This window comes from Eptatretus burgeri, chromosome 2, assembly GCF_056783735.1.
Source record: "Eptatretus burgeri isolate ZD-2024b chromosome 2, Ebu_testis_v1, whole genome shotgun sequence".
NCBI classification, from domain to species: domain Eukaryota; kingdom Metazoa; phylum Chordata; class Myxini; order Myxiniformes; family Myxinidae; genus Eptatretus; species Eptatretus burgeri.
The window spans coordinates 2,105,178-2,123,896 of record NC_140962.1 but is presented as its reverse complement, the minus strand read 5'-3'; the positions used below and the strand labels follow the sequence as shown (position 1 = coordinate 2,123,896).

The window sequence follows — 18,719 nt, the reverse complement described above, 5'->3', positions numbered from 1 at the left end:
TCAGCAGTAACAGTATCAGTATTAGTATTAGTATTAGTATTAGTAGTAGTTTGTTCATGTTGGCAGTAGTAGGTGAGTGTGAGGGGGAGGGTGTGGGTTATGATGGATCGTCCTTGCGTTTAACGATTTAACGATTTAAATGATAAACTCAACAATTTAAATGGCTGCATCTCCACTATTGAAAGTCGACGCTTGCGCTCAACAATTGGATTTTTTTTACACTCAACGACTTTTAAACGGTACCACTCAGCTATTTTCATTGTTTACAATGAACGATTTAAATTGCTGTCACTCGCCTTTGTTTTTTGACGCTGGGGTTTTGAAATTTGAAGCATTTCTTCTGAACGTGTTAAAACGCTCAAACTCGACTATTTTAAATAGACGCTGCCGATGGACAATTGGAATCATAGCCAAGCTAGACATCGAAGTGTGAACATCCTCGTCATGCCGAAGAAAAGTTTGAAGAATGCTGCAAATAAGTGTCCTGGCCGTGGCCGTGGACGCTGACGCAAGGACGATCCATTATACCGACGTCTTTCAGCCTATGAGTAACTTAAAAGTAACGTCTGTCGATGTGTGGCAACGATCGCGTAACGTGCCAACAACACGTTAATCGTACGTTAGAAATAAGTTTCGGGTACGCTAAACATTACCTCGGCGTGTCTCAACTTATGATTAACTTACAAGTAGCATGTGTTGACATCTGTCAACGATCGCAGACCGTGCATACAACTTGTGGCCAGCGTAGCGGAACGTGTGAGTCATATGCCGGCATACGTCGTGAAATTTCAAGCATGAAAAAATTTGAGGACAACCAAAAAGTACAACGTTTAAAGCCAACGTACAACGACGTATGGCAGTGTTTTTCAACGTGCTGTCAATGTTATCAAAACTTACCCATAACGTATTCAACGTGTGCTAGCGTTTTAGAAAAAAAATTCAAAAATCGGCATACATTGGCTAAAACGTCAAGGTGTGACCGGGCCTTAAAGCAAATAGGGTTGTAGGTTGTATTCAGAGGGGGATCACTTGCTTTGCAAGTGAACTGGAAGTGTTCCAAAAGAGAAGTCTAGTGCCAACAAAATAAGTTTGTTCCAAACAGGTACGTGTCCAACACGAAGTCTTCCCTTCTGAAGGTTACAAATGATATTTTTTGCAAAGTGGACCTGGGATTAGCTATAAATTTAATACTTCTGGACTTATCAGCTAATTTTGACAGAGTTGACCATCATATAATATTGACCTTGTTCAGTCCTATTTTGTTATCTTTGCATCTGTTTTTGAACAGTTTAAAACACAATTTACAAATTGTACATCTACACTAACCACTTAGACACAATTAATGGATTTTTTTGGTTTCCCAGTGATCTATTCTTGGTATATTCTTGATGTCTTTTTATCTGCATTGATTTGATACAATTTCACAAATATTACCTGTTTCATTGTTTTTCTGCTGACACCTAGATTGCTATGGTACATCACTAGCTTGAATCGACAATTTTCCATTCAACCTGATTATTTGCTCTTTTCTGCAATTTCAAATCCCTGTCTCTCAACATTTCAAACATTGTCATCCATGACCTTTCTCAAAATCAATGCTGCTAAAGGCCCAGTCACACTTTGACGTTTTAGCCAGCAATGGCAACGTATTAAAATGTATGTAAAACGCTGGCTTACATTGAACTTTTGATATATTTTTTTAAAGATTCGGACGTATTCATAATGACTTGGTCTTATGCACAACATATTAGTTACGGACTTTGACCGTTTCATTGTGTTATAGATAACTTATACCAACGAATGCTGAACCTGTTGTCGGCCTTCACAACCTATGCCCAACGATAGTCTAACTTATGCATAGCGCGCTGCACGCATCGCCGACGATGACGTGGCGTAGGTTATGAAAAGGCTGCTGCACAACGATTCAAATCATAACCGCCGCAGAAATGGAAGTGTCAACATCGCAGTCACACCTTGGCGATCTTGCCAGCGTATGCCGACCTCTGAAAAATGCGTCTAAAACGTTGGCGCACGTCGAATACGGTATGGGTAAGTTTGGTATGCGTGAATAGAACGCTAAAGTACGCTATCATACATCGTAGTAAGTGGAGTACGTCTTGTAATTTTAAACATGTTGAAAGTTTTACGACGTACTTGCCGTATGACACACGCTCCGCATGCGATGGGAATAAGTTGTACGCACGATATGCGATCGTTGACACACATCGACACACGCTACTTGAAAGGTGCTCATAAGTCGAAACACATCAAGGTAATGGTTAGCGTCAGTGTTCCAGACTCCCGGTTTTTTTTTTTCTTTGGTATGACGGTGTTCAGTGTACAGTGCGGTTATGATTTAAATCGTTGAGCGGCAGCCTATTAATTATATTATATTATAACCGCACTAGAAATCGAAGTGTCAAAATTACCATCATACCGAAGGAAGGAAGAAAAAAATAAATAAAAAATAAAACCAGGGAGTCTGGAACACTGACGCCATCCATTACCTTGATGTGTTTCGACTTGTGAGCACCTTACAAGTAACGTGTGTCGATGTGTGTCACTGATCGCGTAACGTGAGTACAACACGTTACTCATAGGTTACAAATAAGTTTCGGGTACGCTAAACATTACCTCGACGTGTTTCGACTTATGAGTAACTTACAAGTGACGTGTGTCAACGATCGCGTGACGTGCCTACAACTTATGGCCAGCGTTATGCGGAACGTGTGAGTCATACGCTGGCATAAGTCTTAAAATTTCAAGCATGGAAAATTTGAGGACAACCGAAAAGTACAACGTTTAAAGCCAGCGTACAACGACCCATGGCAGTGTTTTTCAGCATGCTCTCAATGTTATCAAAACTTACCCATAACGTATTCGACGTGTACCAGCATTTTAGACAAATTTTCAAAAAATCGGCATAAGCTGGCTAAAACGTCAAGGTGTGACTGGGCCTTAAGACTGACATGCTGATCCATTCTTAAAATGATCCAACCCCAGATAGTGATACTTGGGAATTACCACCTGACCTCATCCAGATTTAAATGTCGGTGTCACTGTGGACCCAACTATTTACTATATTCCATGCTCTGCTAAAATCTGAAAATCTATCCTTTCATACCATTGTCCAAATGTGCCCATGCCTAAATCAAAGTAGGCCTGAAACTCTGCTTCATGCTCAACATCGTGCTTGGATTACTAAAACTCACTGTGACGATGCTTGCTTAATTCATCTCTCAAGTCATTCCGACTCATTCAGAATATGCCTGCAAGGCTTTTCATGCAAGCTCATAAATATGATCACATCACTCCAATTATTAAGATACTTCACAGGCTCCCAGTACACCAACAGATATATAGTATGCCTGCAGAAAGAAAGTCATAATGAAACAACAGGAATCTCCTCCTTCTTGTGTTCACAACAATAAAGACATGTTGATTCTTAATTCATGTTCCTTAACTCCACATTTAACTGTCTGCCTCTTAAAATTCACCCAGCCTCATCAACTATGGTTTATAAATCTCTCCAAATATCTAATCATTTTACTATTGCTTTTTCTTTGTTTTTACTTTTCATACCTCTTTATTTCTTGTTCAGCCCTTTACGGTATTACCTCTCGATTAAAAGCACGATATAGCAAATTGATTTATCTGTTGATTGGCTTTTCACTGTATATTCATATTGTCAATATTTTGGACTGTTCTATACTTGATCAAGAGTGCTCCCCAACACCTTTATTAATCAAAGGTTGGAGACATGTTAAATCCATTGCAAATGTTGCAGTACTTTTTCTTGGCAATATTCTACTGCACCATTCACAGGTTATATTGGGCCAACTCAATCCTCATGATGCTGACACAATTAGCAATCAGGGCTGCATGCTGTACAAGGATGGCTGCTTTGAAGAAGCAGTTGAGAAATTTACCCATTCAGTGCACCTTTCATCATTCTCGCCTGGTAGGTGTGTCCAATGTTGGGTTAATGAAAAATCATGCTCTTTGTCATTTCAATATTATTGTTAACTTTTTTGACAACTTTTGCATTCAAGCCAGATGGCTATTGAACCATCCATAATATCACAAGGTAATTAAAGTGCAGGTAAATGCAATTTGTTTCATCATACTTATGCGAAACTCACGTTCCATTCTATGCTAGTGACCCGATCAAACTCTTTATATAAAAGTCCAACCCACAGTGTGAATTTGTGTATGTAAAAATCTTCAAGCCCTTGTTTTTATGTCAAAAATATGTCTTACTAAAATACACACAACCACAAATAAACTAGGAGTGACAGGTGAGTGAAAATTTGATTACAATGATAACAGCAATTAATTAACTGGATGAACATTAAAGAATATAAACTTTCTTGTCAGTGATAGTCTTTGGGTTGAGAGGAAATTTTTCCTGTTTTATTGTTGCATTTTTTGAATATTTTCAGGGGTTGTTTTCAACATCATCATTTCACAAATTGTCTCCCAACAATCAAGTTATACAATAAGTATATACTACAAGGAGATGTAAAATAATGTTATATAGAGATCATTTTGTTTCTTGTGGGAAAACTTGGAGATGGTTTTGTTTTTTTCATTTTGGAGAAAAGACAAGCAAGCAGAGATTCACTGCCTCCATAGCATATTGGTGTAAACTTTCCCCTTTTACTCACCCTCCCTCTTCACTCTTCTTTTCTGGACACTATTCCTCTTCTTCTTTCGTTATTTTCCTTAACCTTTTTTACATTTGTAAAATTGGTTGTCTTTTTATATAACAACTGGATGAACATTCATCAAGTTGTCTTTTCTATTAATGGTAATGTTTTGGGCTTATTGACCCTCATCAGTCTGGAGCAGAAACTCCTCCCTGAAGTGTACTCGTCAAACCCTACATGACAATGTGGATGTTCCCTCTCCGAGATGAACTTGTCTATAAAATCGAGAATTCATTTCTCTTCCAGTTAAATTATTGGTCGCAATACAATCATATGGACCATAGGGGGCTGTAGCTCTGCCAAGTTCATGCCAAATAGATGGAGCTTATGCAACTGTTTTGCATTCAGTCTATTTTAAATATATATATATATATATATATATATATATATATATATATATATATATATATATATATATATATATATATATATATATATATATATATATACACACACACACACACACACACACACACACACACACACACACACACACACACACACACACACACACACACACACACCCGGTGGTGCAGAGCCGACTAGCTCATTTCAGGCCGCTCTCCTTTTGGGGGTGTGGCTACACGCCAAGCAAGAGAGGGTTTGATGCCATTTTAAGAACTTGTTGTCCCAACAACCTCCACTTCCAACAAGATGGAGCCACAGCACACACTACTAGATGCAGTATGGACGTGGTCCGCAATCTCTTCCATCAGGTTATTTCACGTTTTGGAGCCATCCCTTGGCCAGCAAGTTCTCCTGATCTTATGGTTCCAGAATTCTTCTTATGGGGTTATCCCAAAGAACGTGTATACAGGAATCAAGCACACACAACACAGGAGTTGAAATGTGTAATTTAAGCTGAAATTGCTGTCATCAATCAAGATCAAAATCTGTTGCACCGAGTTTTTGATAATTTTGTGCAGTGCCTGAGACGATGCACTGCAACTGATGGAGGCCACCTTCCTGATGTTATCTACCATAAATAATAAAATTGCAAGCTTTGCACATAAACCTTGTGTGTTTCATTTCATCCCTCTCTTGCTGTTGAAAAAATTATCACCTATCCAAACGTGTCAGTCGGCTCTGCACCAACCTGTATGTAGAGTGCCGATAGAAAGTTTTCAAAATTTTCACTTTCAAATTTTTTACCTTTTGTTGCCTGAGAATCTGGAATTAAATTGCATTAAAACAGACTTTTTCCATTTTTATTTACACATTGTAACCCACAACTTTCAACTAAAAAACAAATTCGACAAATTTCAGATCATTATTTAAACATGCAAAACCAGAATATCTTGCTTGGATAAGTGTCGTCGTCCCCCCCCCCCGCAACCCCCAACACCCCCAACACCCCCACCACCCCATTATAATAGCAATTGCGAATTAGCTCAGGTGTAACCAATCACCTTCAAAATCACACAATTTAATTGACTTCCACCTGTGTTAAACTGTAGTGATTCTGATTATTTCAGAATGAAATCAGCTGTTGCTGTAGGTTTTCTCTCTTGGGTAGTGCATTTCACAGCAAAGACAACCATGAGCAAGCACCAAGGAGCTTTCAAAAGACCTCTGGGATGGAGTTGTGGTAAGACAGATTAGGAGGTGGGTATAAAAATATTTCAAAGGTCTTGAATATCCTTTGGAGCACAGTCAAGACAATCATGAAGTCGTGGAAAGAATATGGATCACCAAGAACCTGCCTAGATTAGGCCGTCCCTCAAAACTGGATTAAATAAATAGATAAATTCTGGAGGAGGCTTATCAGCGAGGCCACCAAGAGGCCAATGGAAACTTTGAAAGAGCTTCAGGCCTTTGTAGCAAAGATCGGTCACTGTGTGCATGTTGACAACAATATCTCAAGTACGAAACAAGTCTGGCCTGTCCAGTAGAGTGGCAAGAAGGAAGCCATTATTCAAAAAAGCCCACCTTGAGTCCCTTTTGAGGTATGCAAAAAACCAGTCAGGATATTCTGAAGCCATGTGGCAAAAGGTTTTGTGGTCTGACGAAACCAAGATGGAACTTTTTGGCCTAAATGCAAAACACAACTTTTGGCGCAAACCAAACATAGCACATTATCCAAAGAACACCATCCCTACTGTGAAGCATGGTGGTGGCAGCATCATGTTATGGGATATTTCTCATCAGCAGCAGCTGGGGCACTTGCCAGGCTAGAAGGGAAAATGGATGGAGCAAAATACAGAAAAATCCCAGAGGAAAACTTGCTGCCCTCTGCAATAAAGCTGAAATTGAGACGGAAGTTCACCTTTCAGCATGACAACGAACTGAAACACGCAGCCAAAGCTATACTGGAGTGGCTGTGGCCCAGTCAGAGCCCTGACCTAAACTCAATGGAAAATCTGTTGCATGACTTGAAGATTGCTGTCCATCAACACTCCCCATGCAACTTGACTGAGCTTGATCAGTTTTGTCCAGAAGGATGGACAAATATTGCCCAATCAAGGTGTGTGAAGTTGGTAGAAACTGATCCCAACAGATTCACAGCTTCAATTGCTGTCAAAGATGCTTCCACCAAATATTAACTCGGAGGGGGGGGGGGGGCCCTTATCCAACCAAGATATTCTAGCTTTGTATTTTTAATTCATTTTCTGAAATTTGTAGAATTTGTTTTTCACTTGGAAGTTGTGGGTTACAATGTGTAAATAAAGGTGAAAAAGTCTGTTTAAAGGCAATTTAACTCCAGGCTATAAGACAATAGAAGGTGAAAATTTTGACTTTCAATAGGCACTGTACGTGTGTGTGTCTGTGTGTGTGTGTGTGTGTGTGTGTGTGTGTGTGTGTGTGTGTGTGTGTGTGTGTGTGTGTGTGTGTGTGTGTGTGTGTGTGTGTGTGTGTCCTGCAAAAGTATTCACTCCCTCCAAAGTTTTCACATTTTGATACCACCTGAGCTTATTTCATGATTCTTTTAAATCAAACTTAATTTATAGTCTTCACGAACTACTCCAAAGTGATAGAGCTAAAAAATACAGATAAAGTGTGAATAAGTTCGATTAACAGAGTAAATCGGATGATTTTATCAGTTGTATAATTATTCAAACCCTTTGCCTAATTAACCCTAAATCATTTCAGGAACAAATTATTTGTTTGAAAGGTTATAAAATATGTGTAATAAGTTTCACCTGCATGTAATCAGTGGTTTAACTTAAAAATTAAGCTCCCCACTTATCTAATGAGTTTTAAGGAACAACTCACTTGGTCAACCAACAAAGCAAACATGAAGACCAAGGAGCATTCCAAAGTAGTCAGACATAATGTGGTGGAGAAGCACCATTAAGGAGAGGGTTATAAGAATATTTCAAAGTTACTCATTACCGCTTTGAATACGGTGACATCCACCATTAAGAAATGGAAGACGTATCCTACCACCCAGACTACACCCAGCTCAGCAGACGGGCAAGCAGGAAACTGGTTCAAGATGTCTGTAAATCCAGCAACGATGTTGAAAGATCTGCAAGGCTCTATGTCTGAGATGGCGGTCAGTGTTCATAAATCAACAACATCCCGTTCTCTTTACAAGGCTAGCCTCGATGGACAGGGGTTAAGAAAGAAGCCATGACTGAAAAAGATGCATATAAAGGCTCATATTGAGTTTGCGGAAGAAAAAAAACAACATCTTAATGATACTGCAGGCATGTGGAGAAAAGTTTTGTGGTCAGATGAGACAAAAATTAAACTTTTTGTTCTAAATTCAAAGTGTTACATCTGGCACGAGCCTATCACTGCACATCACCCAAACACCATCCCTGCTGTCAAGCATGGTGGTGGCAGAGTTATGTTGTTGGGCTGCTTTTCATCAACAGGGACTGGCAGGCTTGTCAGGATAGAAGGGACAATGAATGGTGTAAAGTACCGGAGAATCCTTGATGAAAACCTGCTTGAGTCAGCCATTAATCTGAAACTGGTTAGGAGATTCACATTTCAGCAGGACAAAGATCAGAAGCACAAAGCTAAAGCCACACTGGCTACACACTAGCCACACACACACTAAAATGTGGCTGGATAAGAAGAAAATAAATGTTCTTGAGTGGCCCAGCCAAAGTCCTGACTTGAACCCAATTGAATATTTATGGCGAGACTTGATTGAAGATTGCAGTCCATCGACGATCCCCATCAAACTTGGTGAAATCTTTACCCATTCTTCACGTGAAAATTGCTCTCGTTCTATCATCTCACTGTGCAAAGCTGGTAGAGACCTTCCAAAAAACACTCACAGTAGACATTGCTGCAAAACATGCTTTCATCATGTACTGGCCTCAGGGGCTTAATACTTTTACAACCAGTGAATTTCTATTTGTACATGGTTTTTGGAGGTAATTCTGACATGTAACCTCCTTCAAATATAACAGTGTTAAGTTTGATCTATTCAGTTATGAACACAAAAGTTCTTTGGAAAAATTGTTGATACATAATTAGTAATTCATCTAAATATGATATTGGTAGGGGGGTGAATACTTTCGCAGGCCACTGAATCCATTAAGGCAATGGTCATGCAAATGGTTGGGTGATGGTCAAAAGTTGGTGTCCACATCACTCCAGTTGGTCCTTCTTGGACTAGCCACCAAACAGAGTGCAAGAGATTTGTTGTCTTTCAAAAGTCCAGAGCTTGACCCTGAACTCCCATGTGCATGCAGTGTGAGAGATGTACTTGCATTGTTTGAGAGTTGCAGTGCTAACTCTCATCCATTTGGACTGGTGGCAGTGAGTTGAAATTGCCACAGTTATGGAAGAATGAGGTTGCATCGGAGGCATTTTGTCAGGCCATGTTAGCATCGGGGTTTTATTTGTGTCTTGACTTAAGGGGATGGTACCTTGTGCAGTCAAACAATAAATATTTGCAGAGAGCATATGCAACCAGATGTATTCCATGTCAATAGTAGGATTTAGCATAGAATATCTTCATTAGGGGATGGAGCTCTTGACATAAACAGAGAAAAAAATCTCACCCAGGTCTGTTATGAATGGTCATCATAAAAAAAAGAGAATAGCCAGAAATATACACAGAAGAGTAAGGGACATCATATAAAAAGGGTATCTTGTGAGAAGTTTGTGTTTGGAGTAGCAGCAGTAATCTGCACGGAGAAAATTGTCCAAATACTCCAAAAGAGTTGCACACTACTTGCATTTTGGACTAGTTGAGCAATTTTTCTTTGTAATTAAGTAATCCTGTTGCAGCTGGGAGGGGGGAAGGGGGGAATTGATACTGTTGCGGATCCGGGGTGGCGGGATTCTCACCCTGTTCTAGGCACCACCCTCACCTCCACCGTCTCCGGGGTTTATAACGCCGGCCGGCTCAGCACAGCCCTCGGGTCACGCGTCTTCAATCGCGAGACCAACATAATCCTTGTACCTTGCCAGTTGGGGAAATAGAACCCCTGGTTACAGACTGGTTTTGTCAGATGCCGAGCGTTTTCTGCCAGTCTGTAACCATTTTGGTTTTATATGCCAATCGAACGGATCGTTCCTCGACGCAACACAAATTAATCCATAGCGGCAACTTCATACGAATTAACCAGATTTATTGGGGAACCTCGGGGATTACAACACAAGCAAAATTCACGACAATGGTTTTATTAACAATCCTCAACCCGTTCTTAACTAGGGAACCACGGACTACAGGTTTCGAGGGGGTCGATACTGAAATATGCCTTATACAACACGTGCAGACAAAGACAAACAGCATGCATGTAAGACAAGACAGAGTACTTGGTGATGTCTCATGGATGAGAGGAGAGTGTCAAAAAGCACGAATGTCACTCGTAACAATCGGATGTCCACGGATTCGAACTCCCAGTTCGAACCACGCCGCGTGGCAAAATGGCGCTTGTCCTTTTGTCGCAGTCCTCACATACGCAGTCTCCGCGCGCTCTGCTCCCCGCGCAATGTCGACGGCACAAGTCCGCCAGATCAACGATAGGCCTCAGCCGATCTCTCTCCAGGTTTCAGCATACAAATCCAGGCCTGGCCCGTTCACAAGACAAGGCCCAAATCGAGGTGCCGAGCCCCGCAGGCGGATCGACGTGTCCAGCCGTGAGGGTGAATAAGGACCGTCAGAGGCTCCGGCGTCTCCTCTCCTGCCTTCCCGCCTCGAAGCCTGACTTCCGCTTCGTCCTCTCAGTTCCTCTCTCTGTCGAATCACCTTTTCTTTCCTTAGAGTCGATCGCCGATTCGACGTGCAGGCCGCCTCTCTTACGTTCGCTCGCTTCGAAACACGAGCAGCCTCTCAACCACCTGCAGTTTTGTACTTCTGCTTCACTTCTTTTCGGTGCTCTTGGCCTCTGAAACCCGAGCACCCTCAAGACCGACGCTCGTCCAAACTGAAATCCTTTTCTCTCACAGTTTCTCCTTTCGTTCCACGAGCACGCCTCTCTCGGCGAAACCGACCAAAAAGCCCTCCCCTTCGCGTCACTTCCTCCCTCTAGCCACACCCTCTCTCCAGGCCACACCCCCTCAGCCGACGGGGAGGGGCCTATCCCGAGATGGGGTAGGAATAAGAGGGATCTCTCGGTCCTCTACCACCACCGCTCAGACAACAAAACAGCCTCTTACATCTCCCGACACGTGTTACGTCCATTTTACCACACAACCTCGCTACACATGCATTTAATGGGGGATCTGAGCTAATCCTATATTTAGTACTAGTAGTCCAATAAGGGCCATTTCCGTAACACTACCCCCACCTTTCTCCCGATGCTCTCCTGAGCCTCCATCTGGGGCAGCCCACTGCAATGGCCCTGTCTAACGTACAGCACAGATCTCCTATTTACTCTAACCCACAACATGGGAAGCACTTAACTCCAAAAATCAGTGTCACAGTAAGATTGGCATGTCCCTATCCTAGTGTGTCGGGTCACCAATCTAACAAACAAATTCACACTCTATGCACACTACTTAACATTCTAATTACGGATTTGAACGGGAGGGCATTCAATTTTACTTTTAACACCAATATTTGCATAGGAGCAGAACATTCAAAGGTTCAAAGTTCTTTCACGTGTTCGCCTCTTCATGCCCCCTCCCGGCAGTGTTGTCCATTCACCCCTGAGGGTTTCCTCACTTCGTGGCCTTATTGGCCTCTCACCAGGTGAGTTCAGTCAGCCCAGTGTCCTAATCTCACAAAGAGTTCTTCGGCTCACTGAGCCCACAAAATGGCATAAATCTTCGGCCGCAACGGCCCACAAAAGCACTTTGGCCTCAATGGCCCACAAAAATGCTTCAGCCCATATGGCTTACTCACAGTAGCAGCAGGCAACAAGCCCTGCATTGGACAGCAGGTGACACAGCAATGGTGGCATGGTGATATCGATGGTAAACAAATGCAGTTCGGAGGCGTTCTTGAGGACGCAAATGGGTGTGGTGACCTTAGACCAGGTGAGATGGAGTGTACGCTTCACCTTCCTTGCCTGACTTGCTATGGCAGGACTTAATTTGGTTAAGTTCTCTCTTTTTTTTTCTTTTACAGACAGGATGGTGTGTTTCTTACTCAACTGTTATCTTCGTGGATGTGTGCTCATGACATACTGGTGGCCTCTCTGGCACTTGGAGAGGGTGACCTAGCCTGGCCCTTGCCAACAAATTCTCCCATCAACACTACTCGTGCCAGGTGTCATGCATGAATGGTGCGGAGGAGAGTCCATCGAACCTAACCATTCACTTTTAGTTCGAGACAATGCAACAAACCCTGCTATGGTTAGAATGATCCCAATGACCCATTTTTCCCGACCTGGCACACTGTTCCATTCTATTAAACCTGGGCAAGGCCCTTATTTGTCTTTCCATTCGGTGGTGCCAGGCATAACTCGCTGGCTGGGGAGTGTGACTACTACGAGGCCTCTTTGCCTGCTTCCAATCGGGGTGGAGGACACCCAGCGACCTCGGGGTTCACCTGAGCATGCTTCTGGCGCTCCTAAGGAGTGGCTCTCTCGAGCCCCCATACTGTGCCCTCATAGCACCCATACTGTGCTCTCCTGGCACTGAACCCTACGGTGTATTTCCTGGCACCTCTGACAGCCTTCACCTGCCAGGAACCCCCAAAGCCCTGCTGCCCTATTTCCCGACTCACCAACTTCCCATACCATGTCACACTACCAACCAGTATCCCCATACCTTGGCCTGCACCTACCCCTCGCATTCCGCCTGCACAATGGAACAGCAGCCAGAATCCATGTCAAATCCTCTAAGTCCCCTGAACCTACACCAACCTGGTTAGGAGACTCCTTCCGACAGGGTACGTTGTTCACACTCACTCTCCTTATCTGCACAATCACGCCATTCACCCAAACACTTTAGTCATTCATTCCACAGTGCTGCACACCCAGTCCACAACACCATCCAACACCTTTCACGTTTCTTTGAAAACAAAAACGCACCAGTCCCTCGGATCCCACTTCTGACACCAAATTGTTGCGGATCCGGGGTGGCGGGATTCTCACCTGGTCCAAGGCGCCACCCTCACCACCACCGTCTCTGGGGTTTACAACGCCGGCCGGCTCAGCACAGGCCTCGGGTCACGCGTCTTCAATCACGATACCAACGTACTCCTTGTACCTTGCCAGTTGGGGAAATAGAACCCCTGGTTACAGACTTGTTTTGTCAGATGCCGAGCATTTTCTGCCAGTCTGTAACCATTTTGGTTTTATATGCCAATCGAACGGAACGTTCCTCGACGCAACACGAATTAATCCATAGCGACAACTTCATACGAATTAACCAGATTTATTGGGGAACATCGGGGATCACAACACAAACAAAATTCACGACAATGGTTTTATTAACAATCCTCAACCCGTTCTTAACTAGGGAACCACTGACTACAGGTTTCGAGGGGGTCGCTACCGAAATATGCCTTATACAACACGTGCAGACAAAGACAAGCAGCATGCATGTAAGACAAGACAGAGTACTTGGTGATGTCTCATGGACGAGAGGAGAGTGTCAAAAAGCACGAATGTTGCTCGTAACAAGCGGATGTTCACGGATTTGAACTCCCAGCTCGAACCACGCCACGTGGAAAAATGGCGCTTGTCCTTTTGTCGCAGACCTCACGCACGCGGTCTCCGCGCGCTCTGTCCCCGCGCAATTTCGACGGCACAAGTCCGCCAGATCAACGATGGGCCTCAGCTGATCTCTCTCCAGGGTTCAGCATACAAATCCAGGCCTGGCCCGTTCACAAGACAAGGCCCAAATCCCGAGCCCCACAGGCGGATCGACAACGTGTCCAGCCGTGAGGGTGAATAAGGACGTTAAGAGGCTCCGGTGTCTCCTCTCCTGCCTTCCCGCCTTGAAGCCCGACTTCCGCTTCGTCCTCTCAGTTCCTCTCTCTGACGAATCACCTTTTCTTTCCTTAGAGTCGATCGCCGATTCGACGTGCAGGCCGCCTCTCTTACGTTCGCTCGCTTCGAAACACAAGCAGCTTCTCAACCGCCTGCAGTTTTGTACTTCTGCTTCACTTCTCCTTTTCGGCGCTCATGGCCTCGGAAACCCGAGCACCCTCGAGACCGACACTCGTCCAGACTGAAATCCTTTTCTCTCACAGTTTCTCCTTTCGTTCCACGAGCACACCTCTCTCGGCGAAACCGACCAAAAACCCCCTCCCCTTCGCGTCACTTCCTCCCTCTAGCCACAACCTCTCTCCAGGCCACACCCCCTCAGCCGACTGGGAGGGGCCTATCCCCGGATGGGGTAGGAATAAGAGGGATCTCTCGGTCCTCCACCACCACCGCTCAGACAACAAAACAGCATCTTACACCTCCCGACATACATGTTACGTCCATTTTACCACACAACCTAGCTATACATGCATTTAATGGGGGATCTGAGCCAATCCTATATTTAGTAGTCCAATCAGGACCATTTCCGTAACAATACGTTGAGAGATTATTACTTCTGCCAAGGGAACAAATGACAAACAGCTAACCAAGCCATGTAAATTTAAAAACGACACCATACACACAGGAAGAACCAGTTTGCAAAACCCTCTGAGTTTCTTTAATTTTAAATCAATGAACGGCAAACATTTCATTACACTTCTTATATCTCAATAAAGAACTAACGTGTCATTCAGTTCCATCCACAAAACTCATACATCTGATTATCAGAATCCACTGTTGATTATAGTTACCCAAGATCTCACCCATAAGGCTTAATACTCTTTTCATTTATCATACACAGCATATAGGCATGACATAAAGACAGACCAGAGAAGTCACAACATCCAATCCATTCTCAGCTATGGCCATGTGCAATTCCACAAAGGTCAAATGTTAATCGCCATCAAAAACAGATGTACAGCTATAAAGGTAGAGTGCATACCTCCACCAGGCTGAACAGTTTACATTTTGTATCCCACTAATGGGGCAGATCTACATCCGGACCTGAATCAAAATCAAATAGGCTTGTTGTTATCACCTAGCCAACTCATCCACTAAGTTTTGTCACAATCTGTCTGCAATTTTTTCAAATATCAGACTGCACATCGGTTTTTGGCCCCATCTCTTTATGATGAAGAATCACTTTAAAAAAGTTTTTTTATAATGATCATATCTTGATCCGGATTTGGATCTTCACCAAAATCTAATGAATTAGTCCTCGTCACACCCAACCTGTTTACCAATTTTCGTCCGAATCCGTCCATAACTTTTTGAGATATCGTGCTCACAGACAAACAGACAGCGGTGAAAACATAACGCAATTCTGGAAGGGCAATAAAATCATCTATGATATCTAATCCAATAGACTAAACTTCTTAACTTTACTAAAAAGCAACCAGTTGGTGGAAACTCCTCCATTAAAAATTGTAGCATCTGAAAAATCTACCCTTCTATGACAGAAAATGTCTTTATACACAAAAACGACTAACAGCTTGACTTTTCCTGCATCTACTATTTTTTGCCTCCTTTGTGAATTTATTGAGCCTTAATCATCTGATCACTTTTGTTTGGAAATAGTTTGACTGTTTGAAGCTTGGTTTTATGGTATTAATTTGTCATTTATTACCTAATATCAATAACACAAACCTGCACACTGTCTTGTGTAACCTGTGTGAGCAGATCTGTCATACAACCTGGCTTTGTGCCACTATCAGCTTCGTCATTATGAAACAGCCCAGAAACACATCACAGACATCATCGACAAAGGTATTCAGAAGTACCCAGGTAGGTAAATAATTCATTTTTGTGGAAGAAAATATATGTTTAGATTTGTTGTTAAGAGGCTTGGATTTTTATCACCCCATCTAACTTACAGAGCTTGAAATGAGTTCAGCAACTGATAGATTTGAGATAACAAGTGTGGGGAAATCACCTCCCCTCCATGCCACTTCCATGGTAGAGGCTGTCAACCTGAAAGCGGCCATCGAGTTCCAGCTCAAGAACTGTATGATTTACTCCATACATCTACTTTTGCGACACAATGACCAGTCCTTCACTGCTTGCTTTGCTCCTTTCTGCATTCGCTGTCTCGCTGCACTTGTGCTCTCCTTTTCTTCATTCACCTTTCTTAAACTGTCAGTTTACATGTACACATTTCTTTTTAGTCTGGTCTCATTCTTCTTTACCTTAAACAAAACCAAGTCAATTATACCACTCCATTATTTAACCCCTCTCGAGTTCTCTCTATATTTCCTAATTTTTGTCAATTACTTTTTCTCTCTCTCTGTCTCTGTCTCTCTCTCTCTCTCTCTCTCTCTCTCTCTCTCTCTCTCTCTCTCTCTCTCTCTCTCTCTCTCTCTCTCTCTCTGTCTCTCTGTCTCTCTGTCTCTCTGTCTCTCTGTCTCTCTGTCTATCTCTGTCTCTCTGTCTGTCTCTGTCTCTCTGTCTCTCTCTCTCTCTCTCTCTCTCTGTCTCTGTCTCTCTCTCTCTCTCTCTCTCTCTCTCTCTCTCTCTCTCTCTCTCTCTCTCTCTCTCTCTCTCTCTCTCTCTCTCTCTCCACGTAGTTGAAGCTGCCCAGATGGCTCTCGCAAATATTCCCCCACGTACGGAGAAGGTGAGTCGACTTGTTTGTTATTCCCTTCTTTTCCATTTGATGTTGTACTTTGTTCGGTTCTTGCTTTGTAAGTAATCTGTCCCTCAATGCATACAGTTTCGCTTATTTTTTTTCCCCCTTTCATTCCTCTTTATTTTTATTCCAAATAAATTATTTTTTAAAATTGATACTCAGTGTCTATTTAAGGCAACTTATCTGTTCTTGAGGTGGGTTCACTGTCAAGAGGTAAAATCTTGTAAAATTTGGCACATGAGTACATCATTTCACCAAACCACCAGCAGAGAGTTTTTCTGTTTTTTAGCAATGCTCCAAAAGTTTCACTTCCTTTTTTTGTGTGTTAATTTCATATGAGCAAGATTTTATATGAACTAATCTTACATTCCTTCAGGGAAATTATGCAAGACACAATTAAGTGACAATGCCAAGTATCCAGAGCATTCCCTTGGCAAATTTTATCAGTCATTATATTCCATGTTTGGTGTTGTCATTTTACTTTTTGTGTGGCTCTGCAACTCCGAACGACGGAAGGGCTAAAAAACGAAAACAAAAATCCGAGAACGAGCAATGGTTAAAAGGAAGTGTGGGCAAATCTCTTTTGCTCCGACGACGGACTGATGTCTGAACCATACGTCAGCTTTACTTTGCTTCCCATGCCAGTTCGCGCACATTTGTCAATTAAACATCATTAAAATGATCTGCTAATGAATATATGAAGGGTTTAATATATTTTTCATGTTAAAGGTGTACTGAAAGCTATTTTCACAACAGCGGTTGAATAGAATGTCGAAGAACCGGATCAATATTTTGAATAAAACAAAATTAGCTCCATGAGGAGCATTTGCTACTACACTCATTCAAGTCTCCTTGAATTCAAGTCTCATTCAAGTCTCTTACACTCATTCAAGACTTAATAAAGTCGAGATAAATGATTTATGATATTGTCAATATGGAGAAGGATGAATGTGCGTTTCAGCAGGTACAGCATTGTAAATTTTCTGTTTTACCAATAACTGTAAAATGTACAGCATCATGAAAGTTATAACTGCTGCTTACCTCAATTTTCCCATTCACTGGATACTGACCATCATGCCACTCTGATTTCATATCTCCAATTATTACACAACCTACTTTACTCAGCAACAAAGTGATATTTTATACGTTGTTCGTTTTTTGCAACTTGGTTATCCTCCAATCTCTCTTTCAAATCCTTTGTCACCTTGGTTATCACTCCTTTCTTTCCATGTGTCAGTTATCACTCATGCCTTTGAAGTTACATGGGCTTTCTGATTTAATGGAAAAAGTTCATATTTCTGTCTCCTGACTTGATGGAACCGGACAAAAACAAACGTCCACAGTGTTCTGCACTGATGAGTTTGGATGTCCTCCTGAGGGCCGTGGGTGCTCCTGAGTTGGTCAGGCACGTCACAAGGGTGGGGGTGGGGTGTCAGCCACAAAGATGGATTTGGCAATCATGGAGGGTGCGGTTTTGATCAGCATCGTGGAGGTGAGCACATTGGCCTGAGGCCGGATGACAGATGTGGACAGAGTGGATCTCATCATGGTGGCTCCTTGAGGAATGAGATCTGAGAGAGATAACTGAATTGTCTAATCGACTGAACATGATGATGCTTAAGCTCTTACTGATAGCGCAACCAAGGTGGTATAAGCCTGAGGATGTTAAGGAAGAAAAAAAGAATGAGACTAAGCAGATGCCACTGGATAAGTCTTTACTGTGGTAAATGCTTGGAAGTGGCTCATTTAACAGCTTTGATGGATGAGTTGAGGAAAGGGACAATGACCTTTTGGGTTTTGTCAGAGGATTGGGGATTTTTTGAAGAGGCTTGGTCTTGTTCGGGGGGTTGGTCTATAGCAGGCAAGGGGAATAGTGGAAGTGTGGTGGGTGCAGGCAGTGTGGTGGGTGCAGGCAGTGTGGGATTTGCTGAGGATATGGGGGATGGTATGAGTGTGGAGCATGCTGACTGCGGTGGGGGTGCAGAGAAGGTGGGTGAT

General features: G+C 42.7%; 1 protein-coding gene across 6 annotated transcripts in view; it reads left to right on the top strand.

Annotated features, from left to right (window-relative positions):
• LOC147031259 (intraflagellar transport protein 70A-like) overlaps window positions 1-18,719 on the top strand; it is a 137,080-nt gene that overhangs the window by 43,921 nt on the left and 74,440 nt on the right. For all 6 annotated transcript variants that reach the window (XR_015052572.1, XR_015052564.1, XR_015052575.1 and 3 more), the window contains exons 6-9: window positions 3,826-3,961; window positions 15,776-15,862; window positions 15,972-16,100; window positions 16,660-16,709. Coding sequence is in view for 2 of the 6 variants with exons in the window: in XM_085860506.1 (XP_085716632.1) it covers window positions 3,826-3,961; window positions 15,776-15,862; window positions 15,972-16,100; window positions 16,660-16,709 (402 nt within the window). In the remaining 4 variants the exon portion in view is untranslated. The remainder of the gene's footprint in view (window positions 1-3,825; window positions 3,962-15,775; window positions 15,863-15,971; window positions 16,101-16,659; window positions 16,710-18,719) is intronic.